The sequence below is a fragment of the Garra rufa genome, chromosome 14, assembly GCF_049309525.1.
Source record: "Garra rufa chromosome 14, GarRuf1.0, whole genome shotgun sequence".
Lineage (NCBI taxonomy): Eukaryota > Metazoa > Chordata > Actinopteri > Cypriniformes > Cyprinidae > Garra > Garra rufa.
The window spans coordinates 12,167,265-12,187,887 of record NC_133374.1 but is presented as its reverse complement, the minus strand read 5'-3'; the positions used below and the strand labels follow the sequence as shown (position 1 = coordinate 12,187,887).

The following is a 20,623-nucleotide window of genomic DNA, read 5'->3' as shown; positions in this document are numbered from 1 at the left end:
TATGTGCTAATATAGTACATCGGGCAGGACATCCAAACGCTCGCCTATCATTCATTGACCTCAATTAGACATTTCATCTTAAGTAGTAGCAATTTTACATGGCCACTCATTCTAATGTTAACATAGTAAAATGTGCACTAGATGTCTGTGCGGCATGTAGAAGCTGAATAGTAGCGTGCTCACTGCATGACAGATGGAGGCGCCGTGCGGTCACTTGCTCTTAAAATACTCCATCATTTTTGATCATACAGATACAAGTAATACATCTTTTGAATCTGTAAAGACTGTTTATTTTGTGCACTCAGAATGCTGCACTTTTGTAAAATATTTAAAGCAAACAGAATGTGCTTTTTTGGTGAACTTGAGCACAAAACTTCAAAACTCTGTGTATACTTGCCTTACAGACATGAAAAATATATCTATAGAGAGTAAAATGTCTACTTTTTAATTAATCAATTCCAATATTCTTAGATTATGTAATTCGTATGAAACATGCAAACAGGTGCATCACTAATGTCACTGCGGAGATGACGAATCTGTGTCCCTGTCTTTTAAGCTGGAAACAAAGAAAGCATTAGTTTATCAGTAAATTAAAACGTTAATGCAGTCTTGCTGTTTTTCTCGGACACATTTATAATCATTACTTCTGCCGGTGCGCTGTGGCAAGCTTTATTTGCGTGCGCTTAGGCTATGTAGGCAATTAACAGCTAATTATGATGATTTATATGGTTTATTAATAAATGTGCGACTAATGATCGACTAATGCTTAAAATGAATAACTACTAGTCGACCAGAAAAATCTTTAGTTGAAGGCAGCCCTAGTGGTTGTACATTCATCAGTGGGGTCCAGGGGCGCCGCTCACAATTTTGGGCCCTATGACAAAATATGAAGTTGGGCCCCCCCTACCACACCAAAGCAGATATCTGGGGGCCCCTAAAGTGCGTGGGCCCAGAGAATTGTCCTAACTTTCCCCCCCTTAGCGGCGCCCCTGGTGGGGTCTGCCACTGAAATTCAGCGCCGAAATCAAATGATCGCTCAAAGCTCAAACGAAGATTCTGAATAATCAGAAAAATATTTTTACCCCACCCTACTTCACACATGGCATCTGGTGAAGTTAGACTCCTATCCTGGATGACAACATTTTTCGACACAGCAAGAGACATCCCTCAGACTGACTTGGTCTAGCCTCATCCAAAAATCACATACACACACACACACACACACACACACACTCACACTCGCCTACAAACACAAGTGGCTGATTTGCTGGACATTGTTGATATTATTGCAGGGTCCCAGGGGTGCTCGTTTGAGCCCTGGCTCTACATCCTGACCGGTTCGATTCTTTTGTACGCCCTCCAACCTGCACGGCCGGGGACTTCCAGAGGCAGGAGAAGATTTATGAAGCCCCCGTGGCCTGGGGTTAAACCCCGCTGCCTTCCACCAAGAGGATTCCTTTTGAAAACAATAACATCCAGTCCCGGGCCTCCTTTGGGACGGCCCGCAGCAGCGTTGACGCGATGTGTTTGTCTTGACAACTGCTGCCGTCTGTGTAAACGCTAAATGTGTGCCACTACTGTATCCTGAACCTGATATTGAGAGGTTGCATATGTAAACACATGTGCTACTGGAGAAATCTGCCTTTTTATGGCTTTTCTGATTCTGAAAAATGTCCAAATAAAGTCAAACCTCTGTACCATACAACCTTCCTCTGTGCAACTTTACAAGGTTACATCAAATGTAATATTCACTCATTTTGCCCCAAGCACTTTCAATGATGACAGCCACAAAATGGCATTTTCTAACACGACCAAAGTTTTGTTTTGGAAAACCCAGCGCCTCAATTGCCGTAAACACCTTTACCACTGTAAAACACTATACGGGGTGAGGTGATAAAGAATGTAACATTACGTACTGTCTTCTATAACTTGTTTATAGTTTCTCTCCGGCTTTATAACCCTCCCTGCCCCCTGTCTAAACCAATAACATCTAACCTCAACCAAACCTCAAACTACAATAGACTGACACAATATGACACTTCTGCTAGACTGCACACCAGATAAAAGCATGTCTTAGAAACCCAGACAATATCCTCCTTGGACGGGATAAACGTTTCCCAAAGTATCATTATTCAAATGTCTTTATGTGACTCGTGAATGAAAAGGCGAGGGAGTTAGGGACTTGAAATGCATGCTGCTTAAGAAATTTGGGCTTACATGTGGGTCTCCTGATCCAAAGACCTGCAGGACTTGTAATTAATCTAAAGACGTCATGCTACACATCTACGAGGAACAGAATGCAACCTTAGGCCAAATTAATCACCAAAACTAAGGTTATTTAAGCAAGTCTGCCATCTAATGCACTCCAATCTGAGAGCATTACTGTAGGACAATCAATCTTCTTAAACTTTTGGGGATGCAATGAAACATTTACCGAAACAAAACAGCTTCAGGCCATCCAAGATGTACATAAGTTTGTTTCTTCATCAGAAATGTATTATTACATCACTCGCTTACCAATGCAGTGAATGGATGCCGTCAGAATGAGAGTCCAAACAGCTGATAAAAACATGCATTAAAGTCTTGTGAAGTGAAAAGCTGTGTGTTTATACTACAGAAATCCATCATTAAGACATTTTAACTTAAAACCATTGCTTCCTGCTAGAATACAAGCCCTGAATCCATAATATTGCACCATTTACAAGCAGAAACAGTCTCAGACAAATATGTAACCATGGACTGCAAAACCAGTCATAAGGGGTCAATTTTTTTGAAATTGAGTTTTATACATAATCTGAAAGCTGGATAAATAAACTGTTGATGTATGGTTGGTTAGGATTGGACAATATTTGGCCGAGATATAAATATTTTATGAAAATCTGGAATCTGAGGGTGCAAAAAATCTAAATATTGAGAAAATCGCCTTTAAAGTAGTCCAGGTTAAGTTCTCAGCAATGCATATTACTCAAACATATTATCAAAAAATTAAGTTTTGATAGGAAATTTACAAAATATATTCATAGAACATGATCTTTACTTAATATCCTAATGATTTTTGGCAAAAAAGAAACATTTTGACCCATACAATGTATTTTTGGCTATTGCAACAAACATACCGGTGCTACTTAAGACTTTTTGTGGTTTTGTGGTCCAGAGTCACATATGTCAGTGGATTTTGATGTGAGAAGACAACAGGGAAAGAACTGTTCACCCCTTTCACTGGAGGAAACCGTTATTATCGATTACACACTCGTATTTTAGCTAGAAGCAAGAGTTTAAAAAGTTAAAACACCTTCATGATGGATTTGTTTCTTACAAACATGCAGTTTTCATTTCCCAAGAAGCTAAAGGGATAGTTCACCCAAAAATGAAAATTCTGTCATTAATTACTCAGGGTCAGAAAGCTCTCGGATTTCATAAAAAATCTCTTAATTTGTCTTCCAAAGATGAAGAAAGGTCTTACAGGTTTGGAACGACATGAGGGTGAGTAATTAATGACAGAATTTTCATTTTTGCATTACTCGTGATGATTTTATCAGCTGTTAAGACTCTCAGGATTCTCAGAATGTCTTTGTATTTTTCAAAATCCCAAAACCTTTCCAGGTTTAAGTTGCAGTAGATCCTCAATCCCAGACTGTCAATGTGGTCTCAGACTTCTGGAGCCCACCCGTACATCTTTCAATGCCCATGACTCATGAAAGTAAGAAATGAAAGACTAAGTTGATGAAGCCCTAATGCAGCAGCAGCCACCGTGGCCTTCCTGTCAAAAGCCCATCGGGTTCTTCGGAGGGTTGAGCTGAGGTTTTGGTGGAGCTGCTTGGAAATAGTAGCATATGGGGACCAGAATCACTGTTGGTCTGCCTCCACGAGAGCGTCAGAGCAAACTAAGCTACCACCGCTGTCAGCGAGCTGGCCGCATTTAATCTCTCTACGTTATATTTTATTTCAAGAACACTGAAATGTCAGCTATACAATTCAAATGGCAACAAATATCTGTTTGCTTTAATGCAGAAGCACATCTTGTAGACAGTGCAATCGACCATATTTCCTATTGCACATTGGGGACCGCAGCTATTTTAATACACTTCTCTGTCTACAGATTTTTTAAAAAAAACTTGATGCGTAAAAGAATCCAGAAGACCATTAACCTAGTCCGAGCTAAACCATAAACCTCGTCTGGCCCACGTTGCCAAAACCGATCGTGCGGTCGGAAAGCCAGCCCCGCTACAGTGGAGTGTGGCATCACTATAGAGGAAGACATTGAAAGGCCAAACACCACCAAGAGTCGCAATAAAGGTTTGCAGGCAACTGGAAAATAAGGCAACATGTGGAAAAAATGCGACAGGGAATGACAGAAGAGAGCAGAATGAACGCATGCAAATAGCTCATGCAGAAGCAGATGCCTGGACAACATCAAAAGCCACCAAAACCAAACGCAGCCTTTGATTTATGAGGATATGAATTTCTAACAATATTAAATGGTTACTTCAGACAGGGAAAAACACCTACTTTACAAATTGGTCTTGAATTAAGTTTTAAACGTCAGTCAGAACAGCTGTGATAAATTATGTAAAATAATACAACACAATACAAATTTTTAATGCTACAAATATTATATTACAGATATTACAGGCATTTTAACAGATCCCCGCATGCCTATATTATCAAACAAGGGATTTTCTCATTTTAAGTTCTTAACTTGCGTGAGTGAAAATGAAATGAAAAAAAAAAAACGATCTAAAAACTGCTCCGATTTTACAATGGCACTAATTAGGGTCAGTATAGTTTTATAGTGGTCATATTTCTGCTGTTATGCCTCTAAAATTGTTTTCTCATGCTAGGATAAAGATTTATAGCTTTCAAGTCCCAAAAGAATAGTCCTTTAGATAAAAGCTTCTGCACGCCAACTGAACCAAAACTGAGTATGAAAACTATTCAAGGATCATTAGCTAAACCTTAAGACCACCAGCTGTTAACCTCTCAAGTCCGTGGTCAGAAAGGAAATCTGAAATAGCAAAGGTGGACATGTGGTTCGGTCAAAGAGCTGGTGCAAGTTTTTGGTCATCAAATAATCAATAACACATTTTGCATGCAAGGCACATAAAATAAATGTTTTAAAAGGTTTTTTATATGTTTGCATTGCATTTTAATGTGATAAATTAAAAACACTTTCTTTATATATATTTAATATTTTTAATTACTTCACCCAAAAATGAAAATGTCCTCACCCTCAGGCCTTTTAAGATGTAGATGAGTTTGTTTCTTTATCTGAGCAGATTTTGAGAAATAATAATGAATCCTCTGCCGTGAATGAGTGCCGTCAGAATGAGAGTCTAAACATCTTATAAAATCATTCAAATAATCCATAAGTAATTGCAAGTAATTCACAAGATGCATTTTTATAATAAACAAATCTATCAATAAGATGTTTTCAAACCAATGCTTCCATAATATTGCTTTCTCCAATAGAAAAAAAAAAATGAGTCTGAATCAGGAGTGAAATATGCACAGATGAATCACTGTTTACAAGCAAATCCAAAACAATATTAAACATATATGTTTATTTTGATAAGAGAGGAAAACAGGAGATCGACATTTACAAGTAACTAGCAATTAAAAATTAGTAATAAAGTCGTACCCCTTGTCTAGGATTGGGAATTGAGAACTTTTTGAATGCTGGTTGCAACAACAAAAATAAAGCACGGCCAGATAAGTCCAATTCATCAACAAATGACTCTTTTGAGTCAATTATTTATTAGGGCTGGATAAAAGCCATCAATTTCGGTCAACATAAACTCATTAGTCAGCTAGAAAAATAAACTCTTAAGACTTACAAATCATTCAGAACAAAATTAGAACCATTGCTACTTCAGTCACATTTCAGATTCTTTTCTCAGCAATACTCTCTGGTTGTAAAGGTACAGCAGTTAAACTACTGTAGCTATAAAAAAGCAAAGCCATTACCCCTGGGCCTTGTATGAATTATAACCATATGATATCCAGAAGAAGTCATCTTGGACAGTGATGGAACAGAAAACTAGACAAATAATTTCCTCCGACATCAAAAAGAACAAATTGGGCACAGGAGACCTCTGACAAAAATGACATTTCCGACTCGGAGCACAATGGAAAACATAACATGACAGCCACAAGCACCTCATCACTTTATTTAGGGGTCCAAGTGAAGTCTGGAGAGATGTAATTTAAAAAACGTCCTGCCATCGTATCAACATTAAATCTCAAATGGATGGAATTGGTGTAGCATATGGTAAGCATACTTCAGAAGCAAAGGGCAGTAGGTTGTTTTTACCTTTTTTACTCTGAGGAAAATAAAGTCAATGTCCTGGCCCCTGACACAGTGAGGATGTTTACTTGTGTAATAGAAGGGGACATGGGGCAAATCATTGAGCAATGCACATTTGAGACAACAAAATAGCCTGTAAAATTGTATTTTGGTCAACCAAAACAAGGATTACACTTTCTTCTCCTCTAGCATACAGCAGAGCTGCTTCCAAGGACAAGATTCAAAGTCTCAAGACAGAGAACTGTTGAAAAGCAGATTTACAGTCTATGGTAACAAAGTATGTTTACTGGCAATGCTTTTCTGCGACGGCTGCTATTGAAGAAAGAAGAAAAACACCACAGCACTCAAAGATTACAGCTGTGACAATGTTATCCTCTGTTTGGACACACGTCTCACGGCTCTTTGCCTGAACTCTCATGCTACGCAAACATAAGTGTCTTTTGCAATTGCCTACTTCTTGACAGATTGATATTTCAAATGCGCAGCCAGATAAGATGCATTTTCCACATCTGGGTAGCCAATAGATTATACTGTATATAAAAGTGTTTACTGAAATATGGAAAGTAAAACTCCTATGGAGTTTGAAGTAAATCAAAAACAGTCATCGGTTTACTTGCTTTTCCAAGTTATGAACTTGCAAATGTAGCAAGACATACAACCCTTAAGGGTCAAAAAAATATTAGCATGGAACTAAACCAGCCGTTATGAAAATAACATAAAGCTAACATCCGCAGATATGGCTTCAGAAACAAATAACGTTTCCAGAACATTTACACGGGACCAAAAGCTATTTTATGCATGACAATGAAAAATGAAAAGTACATTTTTGAGTTGTGGACACGAACATGAGCTATAAGCGAGATTCGAAGGATCGGGCATAATATCGAAGGCATAATTTTCATTAACCACATTTTTTTCACTGGCGAAAACGAGACGATAACAAAATAAAAGACATTTTGAATGGAAAAAAAAAACTATGACGAAAATCTATTGACATTTTCAACAACTAATAAAAACAAGACGAAAATGTTTATCCAGAACGAATGCTGCGTGGTTAGGAGGATTGATGTAGATTTAGTCAACTGAAATCTTATGATATTTAGGCCTGATTTCACAGACAGGGCTTAGACTAAGCCAGGATTAGGCCATAGCTTAATTAGGACATGTAAGTCATTTTAATAAACATGCCTTACAAAAAACATACAGTGCCTTGCAAAAGTATTCACACCCCTTAATTTTTTGCACATTTTGTTTTGTTGCAGCATTATGTTAAACTGCTTTAAATTAGTTTTTTCCCCACATCAATTTACACTCCATACACAATAATAATGACAAAGCAAAAACCAAATTTGCAAATTTTACAAATGTATTAAAAATAAAACACTGAAATAAGTACATTGCATAAGTATTCATACCCTTAACTCAGTACATAGTTGAAGCACCTTTACAGCCTCAAGTCTGTTGGGGTATGATGTGACAAGCTTTGCACATCTGCATTTGGCAATTATCTGTCATTCTTTGCCTCACCTTTTCACCTCTCAAGCTCTGTCAGCTTGGATGGCGGCTGGCAGACATTTTCTAGAGTCCTAGTTGTTCCAATCGTCTTCCATTATGGATAATGCTTCTGTGAACCTTCAATGCAGCAGATTTTTTTCTGAACTCTTCCCTAGATCATTGCCTTAACGCAAGTCTGTCACTGAGGCAGTTATCTTGAACTCAGGACTTGGTTTTTGCTCTGATATGCATTTTCAGCTGTTAGACCTTTTCTGAGAGGTGTGTGCCTTTCTAACTCATACTCATTTAAATGAATTTGCCACAGTTTAACTCCACTCGAAGTGTAGTAACATCTAGAAGCAATATGAATGCTCCTGAGCTAAATTTTGAGTGTCCCAGAAAAGGGTATGAATACTTATGCAACAGGATCTTTTCAGTTTTTTATTTCTAATAAATTTGCAAAGTTGTTACAAACCTGTTTTGTGGTGTATGAGATGTAGATTGATGTGGAAAAAAATAATTTAAAGCAGTTTAACATAATGCTGCAACAAAATAAAATGTGAAAGGGGTATGAACACTTTTGCAAGGCACTGTAACTGGTGTGCATCTTGAGACAAAACAAAGGCACTGATATATTTTAAGATCAGTCAGTGCAAGTTTGTTTCAGCTGTTACAGCTCAAAATTACATTTTAGTCTGGAACTAGGTTTAAGCTTTGTCTATGAAACCGGGGGTTAGTCTCCAAAAACTACACTAAAACTAAAACAATTCAAAATGACTAAAATATGACTAAAACAAAATGGCATTTTAGTCAAAAGACTATGACTAAGACTAAATTTGCTGTCAAAATGCAGGGATGGCAAGAGTATTGGTCAATTACGGCAACATTTTGGTCTGTCTTTAACAAAAACTTATTGTATGGATTCATATGTTCTTTGAGTTGTTTTTTTTTTTTGCATTTATTTCACTATAAACCATATGGAAAACGTTTTTAATAGTTCCTATTCCAATTGGAACTGAAAGGTGTAAAACTGCTATTAATACTAGATTAAAGCACCAAATAAATTACAAACTAATCATATTAAAATTCACAAGAAGAAAGTAGCACACCCTGTAAAAAGGGAATGTTACGACATTACAATTTTACATTCGGCAAACTCCTTTAAAGCAGATGGATGGATATAATAGCAGTGCATTTGGCAGGATATTCACATACCGTGGGCAAACCGATGGAACCAGTAGTATCCCATGTCCACACCAAGAAACGCAAGCCACCACGTCCAAGCCGAATCCCAGGGAAGCTCCAATAAACGGAAGTTGTTCCAGACATAAATATAAACTGACAGCTCCAAACTTCTCATCATGAGCCTTAAGAAAGACACCAAAAAAACTGAGTTAAGTTACATAAGCAAAGGCCATCAGCAGATAAACATGGCATGGAAACTGGAAGAGTAAAACATAAAATAACATTAGTTTTGCTCTCAGTTTCTTTCTGTACTCCAAACACTGTATCTGATACACAGTGTGACTACCTTCAAAAAGACTTGTTTGTGTTTCATGACTATAGACATTTGAAGGAACTGTGAGGTAAATATCACAGTTGGGAAGTTGTTGTCAACTCACTGAGGCAGACGGGACATCATTCCTGCGGACAAAGACGTGATGAAGTCGTTGATCTTGATGCGCGGGCCATCTGTTTTTAACACTCCCAATACAATCTCCAATATTATCAAACCAAAGAAATACGGTGTGGCCTACAACACAGAAAAATCATGTTGTGAATGAAAACAAGCATATCAGTTACTACAATTTTAAATATTGTGTTAATGCTACTGACTAACCTAGTACACATGATGGAAATTTTTAAGTACTGCATCCTAATATGTGACCCTGGACCACAAAACCAGTCATAAGGTTAAATTTGTCAAAACTGAGATATATACATCATATGAAAGCTCAATAAATAAGCTTTCCGTTGATGTATGGTTTGTTAGGATTGGACAATATTTGGCTGAGATACATCTATTTGAAATCAGAAATCTGAGGATGCAAAAAAATCAAAAAGACTGAGAAAATCACCTTTAAAGTTGTCCAAATTAGGTTCTTAACAATGCATATTACAAATCAAAAATTACATTTTGATATGTTTACAGTAGGAATTTTACAAAAAATCTTCATGGAACATGATCTTTACTTAATTTCCTAATGGTTTTTGGCATAAAAGAAAAATCAAAAATTTTGACCCATGCAATGTATTTTTGGCTATTGCTACAAATATACCCCAGCGACTTAAGACTGGTTTTGTGGTCCAGGGTCACATATAAGACTGAATCAAGGTTTACAAGCATTACACATGATTTCCTGTAACAACCCTAAAATTGCACGTCAAACTAAGCATAAAAATTCAACACACTAGGCGTCTGTCAGCAAATACAGCGAGTCCTTTTTTGCATAAGTTTGTGGAGTTGTTTTGTAGCAAAGTCCCGGGTTCAGTTCCAAGAAATCCATGAACTTTAAACAAATAAGGATGCACTGATACGAACCCGAAATTTTAAATCTGATCTTTCTGATCTCATGACGAAAACGTACCTGTAGGAACTTTTTCGCAAGAAGTGAAATATGTACCAATATGTACATATCACACTGCTGAAAAAAACAGCTAAAGCCAGCATAGGCTCGTTGGCTGGTCTTAGCTGGTTTAAGCTGGTCAGGTTGGTTTTAGCTGGTGGTAGCCTGACAAGCTAGGACCAGCCTGACCAGCCTGGCCAGGCTGGGAAAGTGGCCAAAACCCACCTAAAACCAGACTGCTCACCAGCTATGACCAGCTTAAACCAGACAACCAGCCTAGGCTGGCTTTAGCTGTTTATTCAGCAGAAATCAACATTAGATGCAGTAAAACATTGTTTTTGTACACAGTTATGATTACAGCTCCATATGTTTCGCTTTTCAGACGTAACAAGCTTGCTTGGTAGCTCAGCAAGGCACGGAACTGTAAGTACGATGCAGAATCCTTGGGTATAAATCCTGTCAAAAATATGAGAACGAAAACCAAGCTAAAACGGCATGCTTGCAATTGCGCTTTTACGTCACATTTGCTTTTTTTCATACTATCAGGTAGGTTTAGGTGTAATGCAGATGGTACGTTATTTTAAAACGTCACAGAGCATTACATATAGTACATTATATATTATAGTGCCACTCAATAGACATTTCAAGTCAGAATTGTGGTGACACGGACTAAAACCAACGTCATATAGAGCTGGGGAAAAAAAACTGAACACTCTTTTACCGCCATTAAATATATGTCGCAAAACTTACATATTTTACATTTTACGAAAATGTTCCCACATGTATGTTTTCGTCATGATGAGATCAGGTTAATAATATTAATAAGCTCAAAATTATTTTTATCTTATGCCGATGACCAATGCTGTTCTTAATAAATAATAATTTATTTATTTCTACATAAATAATTTATGCATAAATGATGCATGAATATGATTTATTTAATTCATTAATTATCTTTTATATTTAATTTTATAGATCTAAAAAAATATGCATTTTATAAGCAAAAATAATAAAATATGCCATTTTTGAAGGGCCAGTCCAGCCAAAAATGAAAATTCTGTCATTAATTACTATCGTTCCAATCTTTGACGTGTATTTCTGTCAAAGGCTGACACAGAATAAGAAATTGTTAAATTAAGTTGTTATGTCGGCGCCAATAGCTAGGGGTGTGCGATATGACGATTTTTGATCGTGGACGATTAAAATGTCTCCACGATCTGCTTTTGAATAAATATCGTAGTATCATGCTACAGTGTGCCTCCGTCTTAATATACTGTACATTCACTCACGGGACACTGCACTTATTCATATTCGCGATCACAAAAGTACATTATTTGAATGTGCTTCAAAGTCTTGCCGGTAAAATAACGCCATTTGGTCCGCGCGCTGTTCTGGCATGCGCTTCATGAGCGCGTAAACCTGAAGCACGTGCGCTAAAAGCCTGTCAAACAGCACCTGATTACTAAACTGAGCTATCTTTGGCGTTTAATTTGCTTATACTGTCAAAAACACGCAAGGATTACATATAAACACAGTCGGTTGTCTAAAGTGAAAGTAAACAGTTAAGAGAAAAACGGATGCGCGCCTGTATAGATGCGTGCAGCTCTGCAACAGAGCTAAACATGCTGTGCTGTCGATTGTCATTAAAGGGACAGTACACCCAAAAATCTTGTCACTCACATGTCCTAAATCTCTATTAATTTTTTTCTTGTGCTTAACACAAAAGAAGATATTTTGAAGAATGTGGGTAACAGTAGCTGGTCCCCACTGACTTAAAATAAATAAATAAAATATATGGAAGTAACTGGGGACCCAGCAACTGTTTGGTTACCCACATTAATCAAAATAAGTTTTATGTTCAGCATGTTTTATGCTTAAAAAAATGCGAGAGTGAGTAGATGACATAATTGTCATTTTTGGGTGATGATACGCTAATAAAACAAAACACAAAGGAAAATCACTCACTGCTCTTGACTGAAGAACTTCAATACAGTTGCTTTAAATGTTGCTTCTATGTATAATTTATGTATATAATGTATATAGTGTTTTATTTTTATATTTGTTAATTAAATTTCTTGAATGCTACTGATAAATACACCGACTGTACCTGAAAATTAAAGCACTGTTTGTTTTATTTGTATAGTATGTGTATATGTAACATGTAGTTTATCTTTGTTCTTATTTTTTAAAAACAAAGAAAATAATGACAAAGATTTTTTTTGTCTTCGCCCACTTTGGCTTAAATATCTGCCATTCTTTTTATTTTATATTTTGTTACCTTGTAAGGTTTTGGTTTTAAAATAGAAAAATTAATTTGGCTGTACTACTCAGACAACTTGTAAAAAAGTAAAACCAACATGACAAAGAATCGTGATAAAATCGTGAATCGTGATATTTCTTGAAAAAATCGTGATATGATATTTTTACCAAATCGCCCACCCCTACCAATAGCCTTGTGGTTAGTGCGCCGACATATAGCCCAACTGTGCTCATGGCGACCCGAGTTCGATTCCCGCCTCAAGGTCCTTTGCCAATCCTGCTCCCCTCTCTCTGCCCATTGATTTCCTGTCATCTCTCTACTGTCCTGTCCATTAAAGGCATAAAAAGCCCCAAAAATATATATATAAAAAAAAATTAAGTTGTTATTTTTGTTTTCTCTGCACACAAAAAGTGATGTGACTCGCTGATGTGACATGGGCTTTTTAAAGACATTTTACGTCCTTACTACCTTTCTAGGCCTTGAACATGGTAGGGTTAGAAAGCTCTCAGATTTCACCAAAATATCTTAATTTGTGCTCCTAAAGATGAAAGAAGGTCTTACTGGCTTGGAACGACATAAGGGTAAGTAATTAGAATTTTAATTTTTAGGTAACCTATTTCTTTAATGCTAATGCTAGAAGTGAATATGGCCAATAAGGTACCAATATACTATACTGTGCATTCCTAATAATCCTGCATAAAAGTGTCTTGCCAAATGCACAAATTTCAATGCAAAGTGTGCGCTGGATTTGAGCATACGGAATTGGAAGGTTCCACTCGAGTTGGACTCTCTAAACTTCTGTAATCACCAATTTACCAGCAAGCTTTTAACTTTAAAGATTTGGATGTAGAGGAAGTTTTTCAGGATTTCTTAAACTTGGATTACCCATCAAAACCTGGGGCAAATCACAAAAGACCAATTAAAAACTTCACAGATGTGGTGCTGGCAGTGCTCTGGGTTACTCTTTGCAGTGTGAAACCCGAGACTCACTTTCTCACATGCAAACACACACGCACACTAAACTGAGAGTGTGGGGAGGGTGAACTCAACAGTATAGAGTAGATCTACAGGTGGAACGGGACATATGTATATATATGTGTGTGTGTGTGTGTGTGTGTGTGTGTGTGCGCAAGTGAACTGAGGCAGGATAGACCACTTGGGAACCCCTATCACACGCAAACCTGAACACATCTGGCTGCCGACTGCAGCGGAGCTCTAGCTGCTAGTGCCATGAAACCTACTTCCAAAACCTACAAACTAAACTTAATGTATACAAAATCCAATCTAATTAGTTTTTTTTTAACGTCAATGAGCTATGCTGTTTGCAACAATTACATTTCAGAGGTTTGAAAAATGAATTTTAACATTTTTCAGCATGTTTTTTTTTTTTTAAAGAAACAAAAATGAAAACAGCTATTAGCCCTGCAGTAACATATTTCATGCTTGCAAAAATTGTTGAGGGGCTCTTAATAGTTGTATATAAAGCTTTGATTGTGGACTCAGATCTCACAAGGGGAAAAATGACATTTGTGAAGCAGATGTTAGTATTTTAGGTTTTTTCTTCAGCTTTCTTGGTCAAATTCTGGACGGTTCATGTAACTTTACACACAGAAAAAATGCAAATACAGTCAAACTGTTTTTCTAAGGAATGCACTGTCAACTAAACTTGCGTTATACAAATTTCTAAAACATACGTTTTATTGAGATGTTATTGTTTCAGCTTCGCTTTTATCGTCAAACTTTGGAAAGTTTGAATGACGGTTTTTAATTATACTCCAATTTCAAACTTATTGTAGAAAATATCTATTATGTTGAAGCACAAATCCATGTATTGACCAAGAAAAAACAGAGAATTTCTATTGTCTCACCAACACACATCAAGAGACATAAACTTCAAATAAAGTTCTGCAGGAATGGTGAGCGAGGCAATTTAACAAGTGTGTGTTTGTGACAGAATTACAACAATTAGGATTCCTGCTGTGTGGTTAATTGCAATTTCTCTATTCATGTGTTTATGGAGGCCTGTAAAAATGTGAGTGTTTTACCTCAAATAACAAACATGTGTTGATTTGAGTGCAGCCAAACCAAAAACACACATATTGGGTCTGTTAAAATGTAAGGAGCGAGCTCCCCGCTGTAGGGCTTAAAAACCTGAACAGGTGGCAGACTTATTTTCAAATTGTTGCAGGCATGGTGCTCACTGTTTTGCACGTTAATGAAAATTAAGAAACCACACAATTAAAGGTACAATATGCAATTACGGCATCATTTAAACCCGAGGTATTAGACGTGTTGTTAGAAAAAATGGGTGGAGTCACCATTAAAAGGATCATCATGTCAGTGTTTGATTAGTGCAGTATTACTTATACAACAGAAACCCTGAAGAAACCACAATTACATATGTTTTGTTTGCAATAATATATTGACCATATGAAACAAAATGATGATAAAAAAAAAAAAAAATTATATATATATATATATATATATATATATATATATATATATATATATATATATATATATTAGTGGTGGGCCGTTATCGGCGTTAACGTGCTGCGTTAACGTGAAACTCTTATCGCGCGATAAAAAAAAATATCGCCGTTAATCTATTCTCAAAATTGGGTTGGGAGCTGGGTCTAAACTACGCAAGCTATGATGACTTTCACCTTGATAGTTTAACGCGGATGTATACCGAAGACTGTAGAATATGTTCGCGCGTTTACGTCTCCTCCGCCAAAACACAGACGGGATCACGTAGTCCTCCATTCATAAAAACCGAATCTACTATAGCGCGAAATGCCACGTAAATTCGTCGTTTTTTGGATTCATAAATCAAATGTTGGTCAGTCACTTAATTCAAATCGCGATATGGACTAGTGTATGTGAAAACTGAAATGCAAAAAGACCGTTTTAATATGAATCCGATATGTTCCGTTTGCCTAGCTGTATGTATGCATTGCGGAGACGAGCTTTTACTACACGCATACTGAAACACACGTGACGCTCCCGGTGATTTTTGGCATTTTCATCTCACATGAACAGATAAACTCAATCTCCCAAACTGCTGTGAGTGTCACTTTTACCGTTTCATTTGAGAAACCTAGCATCATATCATACTGTATGATACAGAAACTTCAAGGCAACCTGTCAAAATAAAAGTACGGTGTAACATGTAATGGGCTGGGTAGGTGTTGACGTTAAAAAAACACAATCTAATAGGTAGAAAAAATAATTTCATTGTTAGTTAGTTAGTAAACACAAGTACATCTAATTGAACATAATTTATTTTCACCAACAAATGATCATAGAACAGCTTTATGAGCTTTATGATCCATTCTCAAAGACTTTAAGTCATTATTTGGGTAGCACACATATTCTGAATGCCTTCAGCAGAATTCAAATCAGCCATTTTAATCTAGATTAATCTAGATTAATTCCAAGATTTAATCTAGATTAATCTAGATTAAAAAAATTAATCTATGCCCACCCCTAATATATATATATATATATATATATATATATATATATATATATATATATATATAATACACAACTATTACAGAACGTTCAAACGCTCACTGATGCTTCAGAAGGAAAAACAATGCATTAAGAGCCAGGGGTGTAAACTTTTGAACAGAATGAAAATGTGTACATTTTTCTCATTTTACCTAAATATCATATTTAGTCATTTAGTGCTGCCCTTCAGAAGCTACAGAAGATACTTACATGTTTGAGTTAAACTTACCCTGATCTTCAAAATCAAAAAGTTTTCACCCCCCAGCTCTTAATGCATTGTTTTTTTCCTTCTGAAGCATCAGTGAGTTTAAAACTTATGTAATAGTTGCATATGACTATGAGTCCCTCAGTTGTCCTCAGTGTGAAAAGATGAATCTCAAAATCATAAAGTCATTGTAGGAAAGGGTTCAAATTTACAAAAAAATGCTGGAAAACCAAAGAATTTGTGAGACCTGAAGGATTTTTCTGAAGAACAGCAGGCAGTTTAACTGTTCAGGACAAACAAGGGACCCATGAACAACTATCACTAAATAAAAATAATAATGAAAAAAACAGCTGTGGATTATTCAGGTAGCAACACAGTATTACGAATCAAGTATATGTAACTTTTGAACTGGGTCATTTTTATAAATTCAACTATTATTTTATCTTGTGGACTATATGTAAACGTCTTTTATGTGAAATATCTTATTCCGGTCAGTACTAAATAACAGATAACCCACTTATTTTGGTAAAATAATTAACATTTTGCAGATTCTGCAAGGTGTATGTACATTTTTGACCTTTGTCAAGGGGTATGTAAACTTTTGAACTGTATGTGGGTGTGTGGGTGTTCAACATGAATATATTATTGATACATTATCAATATATTACTTATACAAATAACTCAATTCGAAAAGTAGGCTTGCAGGTCTACTTGTGTAATCTTAGAAGGTAAAAGTGCCAATTTTATGTCATATACCAGTCCCTCCAGAAAAACGCGGCGTTTTTTTGTGATTGTTGCGGGCAAAAATCCTTGATTATGCGGCACGTTTTCTTAAAAAATGCGATTGAATATGCGGGATATTTATGCAATTTTATGCGATGAAATTGCGGGAACTTGCAAAAACTGCGGGAACTTGCAAAAACTGCGGTTTGGTGAAAAAGAGAGAAAAAAGTGATTCCCCCAACACACTTATTGCCAGATGTAGCACTGTAAGGGGTGAATTTCGTTATTCTGGATTCAATTATAATTATAACATCGACTACTCCACCCTGGGAATCTCTCCCAGGGAAATAATGGTCAAAGACACCCAGGTCTGTTCCCACAAGAATAGAAAAAAGATACAATATTTTATTATTACTGGGATAAAAGCTAAACACAGAGACACAATTTAGGACACAAGGGGTTAATATGGCTTCCAAATCAAAACAAAAAAATTAACAAATTAGACAAATCAAAAGTAACAGATCAGATGGCAAGGAGAAATAACCAACCTACCCTAATTCCACTTCACTACGCACTTCAAACGTACACTAATGTACTCATTTCACCACAAACACACGTATTCAGATGACACGTGTAAAAATCAGAAGAACAAAATCACTCAGTGAACAAGGGTACCCATTAACATGGACCTAGAGTGGTCAGCACTCCTTAGCCCGTCCAACAAAATTAACAAAATCAACATCAAATTGACACAAATCAATAAACACACACACACAAAAAAAATAATACAATCAAATAGTCATAAGTCAAAATCAACTAAACACGAAAAAAAAAAAAAAAAAAAAAAATCAAATGACCATAAATCAAATCAAATCAATAAACACAAAAAAAAGAAAAATTGATCAACAAAAATAGAAAAGCAACAAAATAACAGATGCAATCACATTACACCTGGTCCATCAACAATATACACACAACAAAATTTACTCCATAAGATCACGCAAACTCACAACCCTTAGTACCGATTTCTCACGCTCACACACACTCGTACATATACACACTCGCACACGCTTCCAACAATAAACAAACAGACCACATTCAAACCACTCACATCAATTTATAATTTCATCCACACAACAATCTAATGGTACCATACGAACCCCACAAACACAGTCCTCCAGTTGAAACAGTGCGGGGATGGCCAAACGGCCACACGGATTAATATTCGGGTCTCACAATCTCTCGATGTCCAGTTCACTTGATGTGGACTGGTCAGGCAGGCGAAAATGAAGTGAGGCAAGACAGAACGTCGCGGCCGGCAACGCGCGACCACAATAGTATACTCGAAAGAACGAAGACAAAGACCCAAACGGAAATGGGATTATGAAATCACGCAAGCCCGCATATTTTGCGCGCGGAAATCTGCAATTTATGCGGCGAAAGTGCGGCGTATTTGAAAAAATGCGTCCCCCGCATAAATATGCGGACTTTGGCTGATTATGCATGGAATCATGCGATCGCATAATCGCGTTTTTCTGGAGGGACTGATATACATAGATAGATAGATAGATAGATAGATAGATAGATAGATAGATAGATAGATAGATAGATAGATAGATAGATAGATAGATGACACTTTTTACTTCATACAGTCATAATACTGTATAACACTGCATTTCTAAGGCACTCTTGCACAATTTCTAAAATATTCTCGTGCTAAAACAGAAATGGGAACAAGTTTTGTTAAAGAAGAAAAGGACGTAAATACCCCATGCAAGCTCTGCTTGTGCAAGCTTTGCCGAAAACAACTTTCTCTGTGATTGTGATTGACTGTGAGTGTGCTGTTGCTGTTGTTAAACACTGCAGCTCGGTATAAATTTGTGTGTAGGCTAATCTCTTAGTTGTTGTTTTCCTAAATCCTCTGTGAACACGGTCACACTTACCTGATTGACATATTTCGGCACCTCTTGTAAAGTCGCAAATGATGATTCATTAGGAGTCATTAGACTGAACAGCATACGAATCCCCTGAGAAACTGTCACATTGTTTACTTCCTCTCCCGCCATTGCGTTTGTATAAGTGGTTTAAAAAAATGAAACTACAGTATAGATGAGTGGCTCCTCTCACGGTCGGATTAAACCCATGGGCGTTTATGTCTACTGAGAGTTTATGAACACCTACAGAGACTGGACCTTTGAACTTGACAGTAATGCCGCAATGAAGAGAGATGTCGTGATCACATGACACATGACAAGTACTTTTACTTACTAAGATAATATAGCTAAGTCGACCTATAGGCCTACTTTTTTTATTTTTATGGCAGAAAGACAGAGCGATTATATAGGTAAATATGGATAATATATCGAATAAACGTCTTTTTTTTTTTTTAATAATTTTATTACTATTTCACAACTATTCTAATGTTAACCTTGATCTCCCTCTTCACACATCCAAGTAGACCAACAGTAACTTTGTTTAGTCTTTATATCGGACTTTATTTTCTTTCAAATAAATAAATAAGGGGCAATAAACAATAGAGTGCTTTCAGGGTGCCTCATATTGGTGACACTGAACGTAAACAATGCCACTGAACAGAACGAAACTCGCATATTTTGCTGATTATTACTGCTGAAAATGGTCAATTATTGTCATGTTTTTGGCTGTACTAATTGGTCAGACCAGGAAAAAAACATTTGGAGTACTATAGACTGCCAAAAGTTATAACAAATCAAGAAGAAGAGTGCAAAAAACTGTCTGAGGAACAAAAGGCGTTTGTCCTTGACCATAAGAGAACCAGGATTTCCAGGGCAAGATTCTTGACAACATTAGTGTTTGTTCGTATAATTTCTGGCCAGGTAGGTGAAATATAAGGCTAATATCTTAATTAATACTGCTTGTGAGTATTTTTACCACCTATTAACTTTAGTTTGTCAAAATATTGCACCCTTTCCTGCTTACTAAGGCCTTCTCAATATGATAGCAGCTTCCACACATTTTTTCTGTGGTTTAGACAGCATAAATTAGCAGAACAACATATTCAGTACATAAGTGCAAACCCTCTATTTATAAAGACATTAAAGGACAGTGTACAATCTGAATTGTTAATGGATATAAGATTTAAACTTTTCCAGACAGTAAATACTTTGCATGGTAACACATTTTTTATTTTTTACATTTTTATCCACCTTATTATTTTTTTCATAAGAGTGGGCATGGCCCAAATCTTAATTTTGCTGCTTGAAATTACAAACCGTTGTGGCGTACCATATTATTTTGATGTATTATCTTAATTATGAACACTTTATTATGGTTTGTAGTGCAGTTTTACTGTTTACCTCACTTTATTTTTCTCGTTATTTCCCTACAGCTGGTAATGAACCGAAAGTCTCGCACAGAAAAAGGCTTACCTCTGCGTTGAAAAATAAGGTGGGTAGTTTTAAATAAATTTGTTATTAATACTTTTATTTTTTTTAAATATAGAAAGACAGAGGCCTATCACAATCGAATCCCTTCAAGGCTGAAGCCGCAAACTGTAATTGAACACATATTTTGGA

The 20,623-nt window shown here is 36.4% G+C and overlaps 1 protein-coding gene across 1 annotated transcript in view; it reads right to left on the bottom strand.

Moving 5' to 3' along the window:
• agmo (alkylglycerol monooxygenase) overlaps nucleotides 1–19,218 on the bottom strand; it is a 49,586-nt gene extending 30,368 nt beyond the window's left edge. Inside the window, exons 1-3 of the mRNA XM_073818022.1 lie at nucleotides 19,013–19,218; nucleotides 9,421–9,551; nucleotides 9,014–9,165 (exon numbers count right to left, since the gene is read on the bottom strand). Coding sequence (XP_073674123.1) covers nucleotides 9,014–9,165; nucleotides 9,421–9,551; nucleotides 19,013–19,135 — 406 coding nt within the window. The 5' untranslated portion in view covers nucleotides 19,136–19,218. The remainder of the gene's footprint in view (nucleotides 1–9,013; nucleotides 9,166–9,420; nucleotides 9,552–19,012) is intronic.
• Nucleotides 19,219–20,623: the final 1,405 nt, after the last annotated feature.